The 16600-nt window shown below is 40.7% G+C and overlaps 1 protein-coding gene across 4 annotated transcripts in view; it reads left to right on the top strand.

The window, feature by feature from the left end:
- Positions 1 to 16600, top strand: part of IntS14 (integrator complex subunit 14) — a 206815-nt gene that overhangs the window by 81051 nt on the left and 109164 nt on the right. For all 4 annotated transcript variants that reach the window (XM_071665059.1, XM_071665061.1, XM_071665060.1 and 1 more), the window contains exon 7: positions 14491 to 14632. In XM_071665059.1, coding sequence (XP_071521160.1) covers positions 14491 to 14632 — 142 coding nt within the window. The remainder of the gene's footprint in view (positions 1 to 14490; positions 14633 to 16600) is intronic.

Below are 16600 nucleotides of genomic sequence, written 5' to 3'. Positions count from 1 at the left end.
GAGAGGTGCAACTGGAGGGATGTCTGATCATTATCTTGTGGAGGCGAAGGTGAAGATTTGTAGAGGTTTTCAGAAAAGAAGAGAGAATGTTGGGGTGAAGATAGTGGTGAGAGTAAGTGAGCTTGGGAAGGAGAATTGCATGAGGATGTACCAGGAGAGACTAAATACAGAATGGAAAAAGGTGAGAACAAAGGAGGTAAGGGTAGTGGGGGGGGTGGGGGGAAATGGGATGTATTTAGGGAAGCAATGATGGCTTGTGGCATGAGAAGCGTGGGAGGTGGGCAGATTAGAAGGGGTAGTGAGTGGTGGGATGAAGAAGTAAGATTATTTGTGAAAGAGAAGAGAGAGGCATTTAGACGATTTTTGCAGGGAAAAAATGCAAACGAGTGGGAGATGTATAAAATTAAGAGGCAGGAGGTCAAGAGAAAGGTGTAAGAGGTGAAAAAGAGGGCAAATGGGAGTTGGGGTGAGAGAGTATCATTAAATTTTAGGGAGAATAAAAAGATGTTTTGGAAGGAGGTAATTAAAGTGCATAAGACAAGGGAACAAATGGGAACTTCAGTGAAGGGGGCTAATGGGGAGGTGATAACAAGTAGTGGTGATGTGAGAAGGAGATGGAGTGAGTATTTTGAAGGTTTGTTGAATGTGTTTGATGATAAAAGAGTGGCAGATATAGGGTGTTTTGGTCAAGGTGGTGTGCAAAGTGAGAGGGTTAGGGAGAATGATTTGGTAAACAGTGAAGAGTTAGTAAAAGCTTTGCGGAAGATGAAAGCCCGCAAGGCAGCAGGTTTGGATGATATTGCAGTGGAATTTATTAAAAAAGAAGGTGACTGTGTTGTTGACTGGTTGGTAAGGTTATTTCATGTATGTATGACTCATGATGAGGTACCTGAGGATTGGAGGAATGCTTGCATGGTACCATTGTACAAAGGGAAAGGGGGTAAAAGTGAATGTTCAAATTACAGAGTTTGTTGAGTATTCCTGGTAAATTATATGGGAGGGTATTGTTTGAGAGGGTGAAGGCATGTACAGAGCATCAGATTGGGGAAGAGCATTGTGGTTTCAGAAGTGGTAGAGGATGTGTGGATCAGGTGTTTGTTTTGATGAATGTATGTGAGAAATACTTAGAAAAGCAAATGGATTTGTATGTAGCATTTATGGATCTGGAGAAGGCATATGATAGAGTTGACAGAGATGCTCTGTGGAAGGTATTAAGAATATATGGTGCAGGGGGGCAAGTTGTTAGAAGCAGTGAAAAGTTTTTATTGAGGATGTCAGGTATGTGTATGTGTAGGAAGAGAGGAAAGTGATTGGTTCTCAGTGAATGTAGGTTTGCGGCATGGGTGCGTGATGTCTCCACAGTTGTTTGATTTGTTTATGGATTGGGTTGTTAGGGAGGTGAATGCTAGAGTTTTGGAAAAAGGGGCAAGTATGAAGTCTGTTGTGGATGAGAGAGCTTGGGAAGTGAGTCAGTTGTTGTTCGCTGATGACTTATTCATGTGAGAAACTGCAGAAGCTGGTGACTGAGTTTGGTAAAGTGTGTGAAAGAAGAAAGCTGAGAGTAAATGTGTATAAGAGCAAGGTTATTAGGTACAGTAGGGTTGAGGGACAAGTCAATTGGGAGGTAAGTTTGAATGGAGAAAAACTGGAGGAAGTGAAGTGTTTTAGATATCTGGGAGTGGATCTGGCAGTGGATGGAACCATGGAAGCGGATGTGAATCATAGGATGGGGGAGGGGGCGAAAGTTCTGGGAGCATTGAAAAATGTGTGGAAGTTGAGAACGTTATCTAGGAAAGCAAAAATAGGTATGTTTGAAGGAATAGTGGTTCCAACAATGTTATATGGTTGTGAGGCCTGGGCTGTGGATAGAGTTGTGCAGAGGACGGTGGATGTGACGGAAATGAGTTTTTTGAGGACAATATGTGGTGTGAGGTGGTTTGATTGAGTAAGTAATGAAAGGGTAAGAGAGATGTGTGGTAATAAAAAGAGTGTGGTTGAGAGAGCAGAAGAGGGTGTTTTGAAATGGTTTGGTCACATGGAGAGAATGGGTGAGGAAAGATTGACAAAGAGGATATATGTGTCAGAGGTGGAGGGACTGAAGAGAAGTGGGAGACCAAATTGGAGGTGTAAAGATGGAGTGAAAAAGATTTTGAGTGATCGGGTCATGAACATGCAGGAGGGTGAAAGGCATGCAAGGAATAGAGTGAATTGGAATGATGTGGTATACTGGGGTCGACGTGCTGTCAATGGATTGAACCAGGGCATGTGAAGCATCTGGGATAAACCGTGAAAAGTTCTGTGGGGCCTGGATATGGAAAGGGAGGAGTGGCTTCGGTGCATTATACATGACACCTAGATACTGAGTGTGAACGAATGTGGCCTAAGTTGTCTTTTCGTAGTGTTACCTCATGCACATGCGGGGTGGGGGGGTTGTCATTTCATGTGTGGTGGGGTGGCAATGGGAATGAATAAGGGCAGTCTGTATGAATCATGTACATGTGTATATATGTATATATCTGTGTGTGTGTGTTGAGATGTATAGGTGTGTGTGTGCGTGTGTGGACATGTATGTATATACCTGTGTATGTGGGTGGGTTGAGCCATTCTTTCATCTGTTTCCTTGCTCTGCCTTGCTGACGTGGGAGACAGCAACGAAGTATAATAATATAAGTGTATATAATTCATTTTTTTTTTTTTTTAATAAATTCCACTGCAATACCATCCAAACCTGCTGCCTTGCCGGCTTTCATCTTCCGCAAAGCTTTTACTACCTCTTCTCTGTTTACCAAATCATTTTCCCTAACCCTCTCACTTTGCACACCACCTCGACCAAAACACCCTATATCTGCCACTCTATCATCAAACACATTCAACAAACCTTCAAAATACTCACTCCATCTCCTTCTCACATCACCACTACTTGTTATCACCTCCCCATTTGCGCCCTTCACTGAAGTTCCCATTTGCTCCCTTGTCTTACGCACTTTATTTACCTCCTTCCAGAACATCTTTTTATTCTCCCTAAAATTTAATGATACTCTCTCACCCCAACTCTCATTTGCCCTTTTTTTCACCTCTTGCACCTTTCTCTTGACCTCCTGTCTCTTTTATACGTCTCCCACTCAACTGCATTTTTTCCCTGCAAAAATCGTCCAAATGCCTCTCTCTTCTCTTTCACTAATACTCTCACTTCTTCATCCCACCACTCACTACCCTTTCTAATCAACCCACCTCCCACTCTTATGCCACAAGCATCTTTTGGGCAATCCATCACTGATTCCCTAAATACATCCCATTCCTCCCCCACTCCCCTTACTTCCATTGTTCTCACCTTTTTCCATTCTGTACTCAGTCACTCCTGGTACTTCCTCACACAAGTCTCCTTCCCAAGCTCACTCACTCTCACCACCCTCTTCACCCCAACATTCACTCTTTTTTTCTGAAAACCCATACAAATCTTCAACTTAGCCTCCACAAGATAATGATCAGACATCCCTCCAGTTGCACCTCTCAGCACATTAACATCCAAAAGTCTCTCTTTCGCGCGCCTGTCAATTAACACATAATCCAATAACGCTCTCTGGCCATCTCTCCTACTTACATAAGTATACTTATGTATATCTCGCTTTTTAAACCAGGTATTCCCAATCATCAGTCCTTTTTCAGCACATAAATCTACAAGCTCTTCACCATTTCCATTTACAACACTGAACACCCCATGTATACCAATTATTCCCTCAACTGCCACATTACTCACCTTTGCATTCAAATCACCCATCACTATAACCCGGTCTCATGCATCAAAGCCACTAACACACTCATTCAGCTGCTCCCAAAACACTTGCCTCTCATGATCTTTCTTCTCATGCCCAGGTGCATATGCACCAATAATCACCCATCTCTCTCCATCAACTTTCAGTTTTACCCATATTAATCGAGAATTTACTTTCTTACATTCTATCACGTACTCCCGCAACTCCTGTTTCAGGAGTACTGCTACTCCTTCCCTTGCTCTTGTCCTCTCACTAACCCCTGACTTTACTCCCAAGACATTCCCAAACCACTCTTCCCCTTCACCCTTGAGCTTCATTTCACTCAGAGCCAAAACATCCAGGTTCCTTTCCTCAAACATACTACCTATCTCTCCTTTTTTCACATCTTGGTTACATCCACACACATTTAGGCACCCCAATCTGAGCCTTCGAGGAGTATGAGCACTCCCCGGGTGACTCCTTCTTCTGTTTCCCATTTTAGAAAGTTAAAAAAATACAAGGAGGGGAGGATTTCTGGCCCACCGCTGTATTGTTGACTGGTTGGTAAGGTTATTTAATGTATGTATGACTCACGGTGAGGTGCCTGAGGATTGGCGGAATGCGTGCATAGTGCCATTGTACAAAGGCAAAGGGGATAAGAGTGAGTGCTCAAATTACAGAGGTATAAGTTTGTTGAGTATTCCTGGTAAATTATATGGGAGGGTATTGATTGAGAGGGTGAAAGCATGTACAGAGCATCAGATTGGGGAAGAGCAGTGTGGTTTCAGAAGTGGTAGAGGATGTGTGGATCAGGTGTTTGCTTTGAAGAATGTATGTGAGAAATACTTAGAAAAGCAAATGGATTTGTATGTAGCATTTATGGATCTGGAGAAGGCATATGATAGAGTTGACAGAGATGCTCTGTGGAAGGTATTAAGAATATATGGTGTGGGAGGCAAGTTGTTAGAAGCGGTGAAAAGTTTTTATCGAGGATGTAAGGCATGTGTACGTGTAGGAAGAGAGGAAAGTGATTGGTTCTCAGTGAATGTAGGTTTGCGGCAGGGGTGTGTGATGTCTCCATGGATGTTTAATTTGTTTATGGATGGGGTTGTTAGGGAGGTGAATGCAAGAGTTTTGGAAAGAGGGGCAAGTATGAAGTCTGTTGGGGATGAGAGAGCTTGGGAAGTGAGTCAGTTGTTGTTCGCTGATGATACAGCGCTGGTGGCTGATTCATGTGAGAAACTGTAGAAGCTGGTGACTGAGTTTGGTAAAGTGTGTGAAAGAAGAAAGTTAATAGTAAATGTGAATAAGAGCAAGGTTATTAGGTACAGTAGGGTTGAGGGTCAAGTCAATTGGGAGGTGAGTTTGAATGGAGAAAAACTGAAGGAAGTGAAGTGTTTTAGATATCTGGGAGTGGATCTGGCAGCAGATGGAACCATGGAAGCGGAAGTGGATCATAGGGTGGGGGAGGGGGCGAAAATTCTGGGATCCTTGAAGAATGTGTGGAAGTCGAGAACATTATCTCGAAAAGCAAAAATGAGTATGTTTGAAGGAATAGTGGTTCCAACAATGTTGTATGGTTGCGAGGCGTGGGCTATGGATAGAGTTGTGCGCAGGAGGATGGATGTGCTGGAAATGAGATGTTTGAGGACAATGTGTGGTGTGAGGTGGTTTGATCGAGTGAGTAACGTAAGGGTAAGAGAGATGTGTGGAAATAAAAAGAGCGTGGTTGAGAGAGCAGAAGAGGGTGTTTTGAATTGGTTTGGGCACATGGAGAGAATGAGTGAGGAAAGATTGACCAAGAGGATATATGTGTCGGAGGTGGAGGGAACGAGGAGAAGAGGGAGACCAAATTGGAGGTGGAAAGATGGAGTGAAAAAGATTTTGTGTGATTGGGGCCTGAACATGCAGGAGGGTGAATGGAGGGCAAGGAATAGAGTGAATTGGAGCGATGTGGTATACCGGGGTTGATGTGCTGTCAGTGGATTGAATTGGGGCATGTGAAGCGTCTGGGGTAAACCATGGAAAGCTGTGTAGGTATGTATATTTTGCGTGTGTGGACATATGTATATACATGTGTATGGGGGTGGGTTGGGCCATTTCTTTCGTCTGTTTCCTTGCGCTACCTCACAAACGCGGGAGACAGCGACAAAGCAAAAAAAAAAAAAAAAAAAAATAATTCATACTTGCTGCCTTTATTCATTCCTGTCGCCACATCGCCACACATGAAATGACACCCCCACGCCCCGCACGCGCTCTAGATAGCACTAGGAAAAGACAACAAAGGCCACATTTGATCACACTCAGTCTCAAGCTGTCATGTATAATGCACTGAAGCCACAGGTCCCTTTCCACATCCAGGCCCCACAAAACTTTCCATGGTTTACCCCAGATGCTTCACATGCCCTGGTCCAATCCATTGACATCACATCAACCCCGGTGTACCACATCGTTCCAATTCACTTTATTCATTGCACACCTTTCACCCTCCTGCATGTTCAGGCCCCAATCACTCAAAATCTTTTTCGCTCCATCCTTCCACCTCCAATTTGGTCTCCCGATTCTTGTTCCCTCCACCTCTTACACATATATCCTCTTTGTCAATCTTTCCTCACCCATTCTCTCCATGTGACCAAACCATTTCAACACACCCTCTTCTGCTCTCTCAACCACACTCTTTTCATTACCACACATCTCTCTTACCCTTTCATTACTTGCTGGATCAAACCACCTTACACTGCATATTGTCCTCAAACATCTCATTTTCAGCACATCCACCCTCCTCTGAACAACCCTATATATAGTCCACACCTCTCAGCCATATAACATTGTAGTAACCACTATTCAAACATATCCATTTTTGCTTTCCGAGATAATGTTCTCGCCTTCCACACATTCTCCAACGCTTCCAGAACTTTTGCCCCCTCCCCCACCCTGTGACTTACTTATGCTTACCTGGTTCCCTCCGCTGCCAAATCCACTCCCAGATATCTAAAACACTTCACTTCCTCTAGTTTTTCTCCATTCAAACTTACTTCCCAATTGAATTGTCCCTCAATCCTACTGAACCTAATAACCTTGCTCTTATTCACATTTGCTCTCAGCTTTCTTCTTTCACACGCTTTACCAAACTCAGTCACCATCTTCTGCAGTTTCTCACATGAATCAGCCACCAGCGCTGTATCTTCAGCAAACAACAACTGATTCACATCCCAAGCCCTGTCATCCACAACAGACTGCATACTTGCCACTCTCCAAAACTCTTGCATTCACCTCCCTAACAACCCCATCCATAAACAAATTAAACAACCATGGAGACATCCTGCACCCCTGCCATAAACCAACATTCACTGAGAACCAATCGCTTCTATCTTCCTACTCGTACACATGCCTTACTTCCTCGATGAGAACTTTTCACTGCTTTTAGCAACTTTCCTCCCACACCATATACTCTTAATACCTTCCAAAGAGCATCTCTATCAACTCTTATCATATGCCTTCTCCAGATCCATAAATGCTACATACAAATCCATTTGTTTTTCTAAGTATTTCTCACATACATTCTTCAAAGCAAACCTGATCCACACATCCTCTACCACTTCTGAAACCACACTGCTCTTCCCCAATCTGATGCTCTGTACATGCCTTCACCCTCTCAATCAATACCCTCCCATACAATTTTCTAGGAATACTCAACAAACTTATACCTCTGTAATTTGAACACTCACCTTTATCTCCTTTGCCTTTGTGCAATGGCTCTATGCATGCATTCTGCCAATCCTCAGGCGCTTCACTATGAACCATACATACATTTAATATTCTCATCAAATAGTCAACAACACAGTCACCCCCTTTTTTAATGAATTTCACTGCAATACCATCCAAACCCACCACCTTGCCGGCTTTCATCTTCTGCAAAGCTTTCACTAACTCTTCTCTGTTTACCAAACCATCCTACCTGCCCCTCTCACTTTGCACACCCCCTCGACCAAAACACCCTATATCTGCCATTCTATCATCTAACACATTCAACAAACCTTCAGAATATTCACTCCATCTCCTTTTCACATCCCTATTACTTGTTATTACCTCCCCATTATTCCCCCGTCACTGATGTTTCCATTTGTTCCCTTGTCTTACACACTTTATTTACCTCCTTCCAAAACATCTTTTTATTCTCCCTAAAATTTAATGATACTCTCTCACCCCAACTCTCCTTTGCCCTCTTTTTCACCTCTTGCACCTTTCTCTTGACCTCTTGCCTCTTTCTTTTATACATCTCTCAGTCATTTGCATTATTTCTTTGCAAAAATTGTCCAAATGCCTCTCTCTTCACTTTCACAAATAATCTTACTTCTTACTTATTTTTTGATGAGTGTATAGACCCTCAAACTTCGTAAAGAAGACAATAGATCTATGTATGATGAAATCAAATCCTCAGTAAATGACCAAGAAGCAATAACTGGTAGATATTTATCATTCCCAACATGAGATGGGACCTCATTACAAGTAACCATAAGGGGAACAGATTAATTGATTTACTAGAAGACTGTTTCCTAAATTGAATGACCTATGACCCAATAAGTGGTGGTATTGTAATATGTATTATTGTATGCAAACATCACCCTTTTTAGTACCTGAGTGATCTGCAAAAAGCATGAAAAGAGTGATCACAGTAGTTTCAGATTCACTGTAAACTTCCAGTGTCATATCAAAAAGAACATAACAGTACCCAATCTTAGATATTGACATCGACAGCTTACGTCTTGACTGGATCAGGCTATTAGATGTAGATACTGTTGAAAAGGTGTAGAGTAACTTCAAAAACATATTTTTTCCCCTTGAAGGTATTAGTGTCCCTAGAAAATTGAAAAGAAGTTGTGAAAGGGAAAAGCCAGATTGGATGAAATAAAGAAATAAATGGCAAACATAGCAGAAGATTGCTAAGAGAGGTTAGGAAGAAAATAAAAATTTTTAAGAAAATCTTTGAAAAAAAAGTCTCCATCATAAAAAAGAACCCCCAAAATTTTATGAATACAACAGAGGCAAGAATATATCTTAAAATTCTATTTAACCTTTATCCACTGCTGATAACACACAAGCAACAAGAAAGAAATGGTTACCCTTAACAGGTATTATGTCTAATTTACTGCAAGGTATCTATATCTCTATCTCTGATGCCTGTTTTAGTTGGAACTCCCTCATAGTGGTGACTAAGGCAACAGAATCTTTAAGTGTGTCACCCTTAACAGGCCACTAGCAGAGGGCAAGTCTAGTGCAATGTTTGCAGAAGCTCCTACCTAATGTTCCTAATGACTTCTATCTGTTGCTCCTACCAACTACATCTACTTAATGTTACTACTTAATGCTCCTACCTACTACTACTATCTACTTTGCTCTGACCATTTTTGCCAAAAGGTAAGGCTAGCACATAGTGCTCACTGCAGGAAAATGTAGTTATGAAGAATGAGATGCATGAATTTAGTGTTTTCAAGTGTTACATATGACAAGGAGAGACTGAATGTTTGTGGACAGAATGCTAGTAGGCCTCATGTTAGTGAGGCAGAAAGAAAAGACAGCTACCTGGGTCAGAGGAGTGCAACTTGACAACCACTAAAGTGCTGGCTCACTAAGCAGATGTCACTAACCCTCTTGATACCCAGGTGGGTAAGTACTGGTAATATACTTCCCTGATTGTTGGCTGCCTACCAACAAGCACAGTGCATATACTTGGGCACCAAAAATGATAAATTGAACATCAAAAATTTTGAATTCCACAAAGTACATGAATACCTGTACAAACTAAATCCAAGCAGATAGTCCAGATGATATCTTCCCCAGAATACTGAATGAAGCTGGCTGTCAACAGGCTTCTTCAGTCACTGAAACCCTTAACAAATTGTTGCAGATAGGGAAGATTCCTGATAACTAACTAACCTGTCCCTCAACTCTGCTTTACCAAATATCCATGCCTTTATTCACAATTGATCTCAACTCCCTCCTTTCACACACTCTTCCAAACTCAGTCATGAGTCATTGTAATAACAAAATGAGCAAGTTTTTTCTCACATTTGATTGGAGGAGTTGGGAAGAAAGAATTCTGCCTCCAAAGTCCCTGCATGCTGTAGAAGTTGACTAAAGTGGTGAGGAGCAGGGGATAAAAAAAAAGACTATTTCAATTTCTAAAGGATGGAACAGACAAAGGAGCCAGTGGGAAGTGCATATCCTCCTCGAAGGCTCACACTGGGGTGTTCAGGCTCTGAACGAAACAAAGCTTAAGAGGTAAAGGGAAAAATGTTTTGGAAGTGTTAGGGGTAAAGTCAGGGGTTGGTGAGAGGACAAGAGGGAGTAGCATTACTTCTGAAGCAGGAGTTGTGGGATTGTGTGAGAGCGTAAGGAAGTAAATTCTAGACTGATTTATTTAGAACTGAAAGTGAACAGCAAGAGATGGTTGATTATTGGTGCTTATGCACCAGCTATGAGGTGAAAGATTATGGAAGGCAAGTGTTTTGGTAGCATCTGAGTGAGGGTGTCAGCAGTTTTGATGTAAGAAACTGGGTATTAGTGATGAGTGATTTGAATGTGAAGGTGAGTAATGTGGTATTTAGAGTACAATAATATTCAGTATTATAAATAGAAATGGTGAACAGCTTGTGGAGCTGTGTGCTGGGAAAGGACTAGTGTTTGGGGATACCATTTTAAAAAGGACATATATGTGTGAGTAGGAAAGATAATTACCAGATATTTCTGGATTACATATTAATTGAGACTTATTAAGAGAGACTTCTGGATGTAAATATGCTAAGAGTGATAGCTGGTGGGATGTTTGATCACTATGTCGTGGAGGCGAGGATGAAGATTTGTAGAGGTATTTGGAAAAGAGGAAACAATATTTATGCGCAGAGAATGTTGAGAGTAAGTGAGCTTGGACAAAAGACTTATGTGAAAAAATGCCAGGAGAGATTGAGTGTAGAATGGCAAAAGGTGAGAATAAATGAAGCAAGGGGAGACGGTGACAAATGCAAAGTATTTAGGGAAGCACTGCTGGCATATGCGAGAGATGCATGTGGCATGCAAAAGGTGGGAGGGGACAAATTAGAAGTAAATTCGCAGGTGAAAGAGAAAAGAAAGGGGTTGGGTGGTACTTACAGGGAATGAGGGCAAATGATTTGGGGTGTATAAGAGAGAGTGGCAGCAGGGTAAGAGAAAGGTGCAGGGGATGAAAAAGAGGGCAAATGAGAGTTGAGTGAGTGAATAGCAGTAAACTTTAGAGAGAGGATGATGTTTTGGAAGCTTAACAATATGTGAAACACAAGAGAATGTGTGTGGCAGAGGTATATTATGTCTCCATGGTTGTTTAAGTTGTTTATGGATGGAATGGTGAGGGAGCTAAATGTGAGAGTCTTGGATTGAGGGGCAAGTATGCAGTCTGTGGGGGATGAAAGGGCCTGGGGAGTGAGTCAGTTGTTGTTTCCTGGTGATACAGAACTGGATAGCAGATTCAACTGAGAGACTGATGAAGTTGGTGACTGAATATAGAAGAATATGTGGAAGAAGGAAGTTGAGAGTGAATGTGAAGAAAAGCAAGGTTATTAGGTTTAGCCGGGTTAAGGGACAGGTTAATTGGGGTGTGAGTTTGAATGAGAATAATTGGGGAAAGTGAAGTGGTTTAGATACCTGGGAGTGGAAATGGCGGTGAATGGAACCGTAGAAGTGGAAGTGATTCATAAAGTGGGCGAGGGGTTGAACATTTTAGGAGTGCTGAAGAATGTGTTGAAAGAGAGGACATTATCTGGGAGGGCAAAAATGAGCATGTTTGAAGGTACAGTAGTCCTAACAATGTTATATGGATGCAAGACACTAGCTATAAGTAAGGTTGTGCGGAGGAGAGTGGATATGTTAGAAATGAAATGTTTGAGGACAGTAAATGGTGTGAGAGGTGGTTTGATTGAGTGAGCAATGAAAGGGGTAAGAGAGAGGTGTGGCAATAAAAAGAGTATGGTTGAAAGAGCTGAAGAGGATGTGCTGTTATAGTTTGGACATACAGAGAGAATAACTCAGGAAAGGTTTACAAAAACGATATATGTGTCAGAAAAAAAGGGAACAAGAAAAATGGAGAGACCAAATTGGAGATGGAAGAATGGCGTGAAAAAGATAGTGAAGGGAACAAGAAAAATGGATAGACCAAATTGGAGATGGAAGGAGGGAGTGAAAAAGATTTTAAGCAATTAAGGCCTGAACATTAAGGAGGGTGACAGCTGTGCAAGTGAAATTGGAAGGATGTGGTATACTGAGGTCAACATGCTGTTGATGGATTGAACTGGTGTGTATGAAGCATATGGGTTTAAAGCAGGGAAAGTTTTGTAGGGACTGGTTGTGAATAGGGAGCTGTGGTTTCAGTGCATTGCACATGACAGTCAGAGAATGGATGAAAGTGGATGTGGCCCTTCTTCATCTGTTTCTGGCTCTACCTTGCTACTGCAGGAAGTGGCAGTCGGGTATTAAAAAAAGAAGATAGAAAATAGATTGAATGGGCATTTGAATAAACTATATCCTTAGGTAGTAAATGCAAAGACTAAATGGCTTAAAGTCAAGATTAAACAATACTTCATGAATATATGCTATTGGTAAGAATGGCTTTTTTTTTTTTTTTTTTTTCAAGAATTCATCTTGTCATGAATCTGTTACGGAACTTTTCCACACCACACATTCCTGTAAAATCTACAGAGCAGTGTCTTATCACCATTGTAGTGCTTGATATTTTTTCTAATCTCTTTCCTGCCAATAAGTGAACTGAAGGGAGAGGCACCTTCTGCTATGCTACCATGTTTCTACCACTATTTAGATTTTCTTCTTTTATATAGGCAACCTTGTTATGGACCTTAGATTTCTATTCACCAAAAATGAACACATTGTGAGAGACACAAAATTGAAGCAAAAGTGAAAACAATATGTTAATGTTTTATAGTTCAAATTCCAATCACTGCATGGCATTAGTAGGTGATTCTGTACCATGTGAGTCAACAGGACCACATAGTGACCTTTTTATATTTTATTAAATTTTTTTTGTACTATAATGCCCCCCTTATGATGACACATGGATACTCTAGATAGGGCAGTGGTTCTTATTATGAGAAATGAAACGTATGAGTATGAAGACAGCATTGCCTAGAAGACATCAACAAAAAAAGTCTCTAGAGTTAGACAAAGTACTTCCTGAGTAGTTTAGGGAGAGGGAGAAGGAAGATGCATATTTAACATCAAGTGATGATTTGAGTATAGGCAAATATTTTATGAAAATATGGAGATCAAGGACCATTGCAGTTTTTCTGTTGAGTTCTTGAAAAATTTTAAGCTTTGACTTAGTATCAGAAAATTATGTGCAAAAAGCAGAAATTACGTGGTAAAGAGGAAGTCCCAGAACCTTCACCAACTGCCAAGTCACCGAGGAAGTAATGTTTACTACAGCACAACCATCATATCCTGAGACACCAAAAAAACTTTTAAATGGTGTGTACAACTCAAATTTTCATGATTCATTTTTGCAATTTTTGAGTACTCTTTTGATTTGATAACTAAAATCTAACTAACCAAATTTCTGGTTATCTGAGTTTAGCTAAGTCCCAGATGAATTGAATGAATGTATAGGAAGAATAAACATAACTGACCACCACAAGGAGTATTTTCTAGATTTTAGAAAGTACTTGTGGATGACTGTGATAATTTAAGATAACATCCTGTGGTGTTGTCATAAGAAAATATTGTTAAGATAATTGAATTAAACTTTTTTGTGGGGAAAAGGGTGAAGAATAAGTTTACATATGAATGGTTAAAATGGGTACCATAGGAAATGGGATCTTATTAGGTAAAGAGGGCAGTGTGACTCTCACTTTGCATTATAATGCCTGTTGATATCCTTCCAGTGTCTTGATGAATGGAAAGTAGTTCTGGGAATAGGCATAAAAACATAAGTAATGTCCGTATATAAATTTTCATATTAAGATGGTGGTGTTCTTTGCTGCATTTCTGCTCCAAATTACTCACTTTGAGTAATGTGGGTTTCTTTGCAAAATCCACCTTTCTACAGAAATGCTTTCATTCATCCATCTGATAACACTGAGTAACTGTATGTTGAGATTCTCTCATATCTGTAAGATTTTCTAAGTACTCAGTTTCCTCCTCTGCAGTCTTTTATCAACCTGTTTCTGTGAATACACTTTTTCCCCATCACATTGACATTTAGGCTCAGATTGATTCCAGATGCTGCTGCTGAGTGTTTTTCCAATTTGATTTTATCTGGATATTTAAGTAAATAGTTGTGCTACCTCCTGTATTGTCTTGTTTTCACTTGTGGAAATTGTTGGAACAAATCTAGAGAAAACTTTGATAGATGAAATATTATTTTGTATGTAATGGATACTTTTCCCTACTTAGAATGGTTTTTCTTATATCTAACTTTGAAAAATCTGGCAATTGGTTTGTGATTTGCCTATGAATGTAGGTTTGTGGTACTTGACAGGGAGGGAAGGGGCCTGTATGCATGCTGTTTTACAGTTCTAAGCTGGTGTGTGCCCTGTCGGTTATGCTTCGAAAATGGTGTAATCAGACCATCATGGTTGACCATCAGTGTAGGAAGTGAAATACCTACTTAGGCTGAGAAAAAAAACCTGAATCAAGTTGATGCTTTTGTAACTTTCCTCTGATTGATAAGAAATCTAAGTAATTGTTTTCATTTCAGCCTTACTGCCGCCACCATGACTTTGAAGTGATCCGTGTGAGTGTGGATCCTGCCATTAATGTACTGGGTTTTCTGAACACAGGTGATGTATCCTCACCTCCCGCCTTCTCCAGGCATTTGGTCTTGCCACTCTCTGCAAAAGGTTAGTCAATTTGATTTCTTAGTTAAATTGTTTTTAGACATACTGATGTAGACATATAGTGTAAGTTTACAAATTTGTAATTGCCTATATTTACTGCATAGGGAGGAAGTTTATTACTCATGGGGCCTTTAATCACTCTCTACTACTTTACAGCTTCTAGAATTTGTGCATGCTGTATGTATTAACCATGTCCTCAGTTATTTTGTTCTATTTGTCTACCACTCTTATGCTATAGAATTAGTCCTTTACTTTTTTGTTTAGTTTCATTTTATGTCCTCAAGTTGCTCTATCTCTACATTTGTCAAAGACCTTTTCACTTTCTGTCATCAATCTATTTCAAAATCATTAAGGTTGTGATTAGGTCATCCCTCCCTTTTCTCTGTTTCAAGATGGGCAAATTTTAAGCCTCTTGCCTTTCTCTGTAACTCAGTATTTTTAATTCTGGTACCATGTTTGTAGCACTTCTCTGGACATTTGTTATCTTTGTCTTTAGGTGCGATAACCAAACCTAAGCAGCATATGTATGAAAGGAAGGCATGTAAGGACAAAGATGAGTGGAGAATTTTTTGCCATGGCTACCCTCTTCATGGGAATTCCCTGAGGGAATGTGTGTCAGAAAGGGATAGATAAATAGAGAATCTAGTTTTGGCCTTATGTATGATATGAACAGCTTGCATAATGATAACATCCATGAACTTTAATGCTGTTTTGATATTTGCTAGCACACAGTTGGTCTCCTTAGATTAATCTCATAAGATGGCACTCTGGTGAAAGGTTAGGGACAGTGCTGACTCCCAGCGCATTTTCACACACAGATTCCTGCAGATTATTTGCTGCTAGACAGTAAGCATAATGAGGCCTTGCTTCACGGTGACCCTCCTTCATTACTTTACAGTTACTTGGGTTGAACTTCATCAGATATATAGTAAACCAACTTTGGAGCATTCAAGGTTCCTTTGTAAGGTGATCCAATCCTCCTTGCTGTTTACTTACCTCATGACTTTTGCATTATCTGCAGACATATTCAGGTAGGAGTCCAGATTTTCAGGCAAGTAATTTACATTGATTAGGAAGAGTAATGGCCCCAGAACAGAACCCTGCACCTCTCCACTGCTCACTTCATCTCATTTTGAGAAGATTTCTTCGACATGCGTCCTTTGTTTCTTTCCACTTAGATCATCTTCCCATTTAAGGAGTTTACCCCTAATTGATGCTTGGTGATCCAGCCTCTTAATCAACCTCCAATGCATTATAGTGTGAAATTCTTTCTTGCAGGTTAGACTTAAACAGTCCAACCAGTCTTTTCTTTTGTCTTAAGGCTTACTCTCTTTGAAATCTAAGTGCTTTGATACACATGAACATCTTTCCATAAAACTGTACTCTGTCACCAGGATGATATGATATATAGTTAATAAATTCTCACTTGATGGAACCATGAGGAGAAAGTTGTCTTATTAATGGAATTTTTTTTTTTTTTTTTATACTTTGTCGCTGTCTCCCGCGTTTGCGAGGTAGCGCAAGGAAACAGACGAAAGAAATGGCCCAACCCCCCCCCCATACACATGTATATACATACATCCACACACGCAAATATACATACCTACACAGCTTTCCATGGTTTACCCCAGACGCTTCACATGCCTTGATTCAATCCACTGACAGCACGTCAACCCCGGTATACCACATCGCTCCAATTCACTCTATTCCTTGCCCTCCTTTCACCCTCCTGCATGTTCAGGCCCCGATCACACAAAATCTTTTTCACTCCATCTTTCCACCTCCAATTTGGTCTCCCTCTTCTCCTCGTTCCCTCCACCTCCGACACATATATCCTCTTGGTCAATCTTTCCTCACTCATTCTCTCCATGTGCCCAAACCACTTCAAAACACCCTCTTCTGCTCTCTCAACCACGCTCTTTTTATTTCCACACATCTCTCTTACCCTTACGTTACTCACTCGATCAAACC

This window comes from Panulirus ornatus, chromosome 9 (genome assembly GCF_036320965.1).
Source record: "Panulirus ornatus isolate Po-2019 chromosome 9, ASM3632096v1, whole genome shotgun sequence".
NCBI classification, from domain to species: Eukaryota; Metazoa; Arthropoda; class Malacostraca; order Decapoda; family Palinuridae; genus Panulirus; species Panulirus ornatus.
The sequence above is the reverse complement of the archived record's forward strand: the minus strand, read 5'-3'. Positions and strand labels throughout refer to the sequence as shown.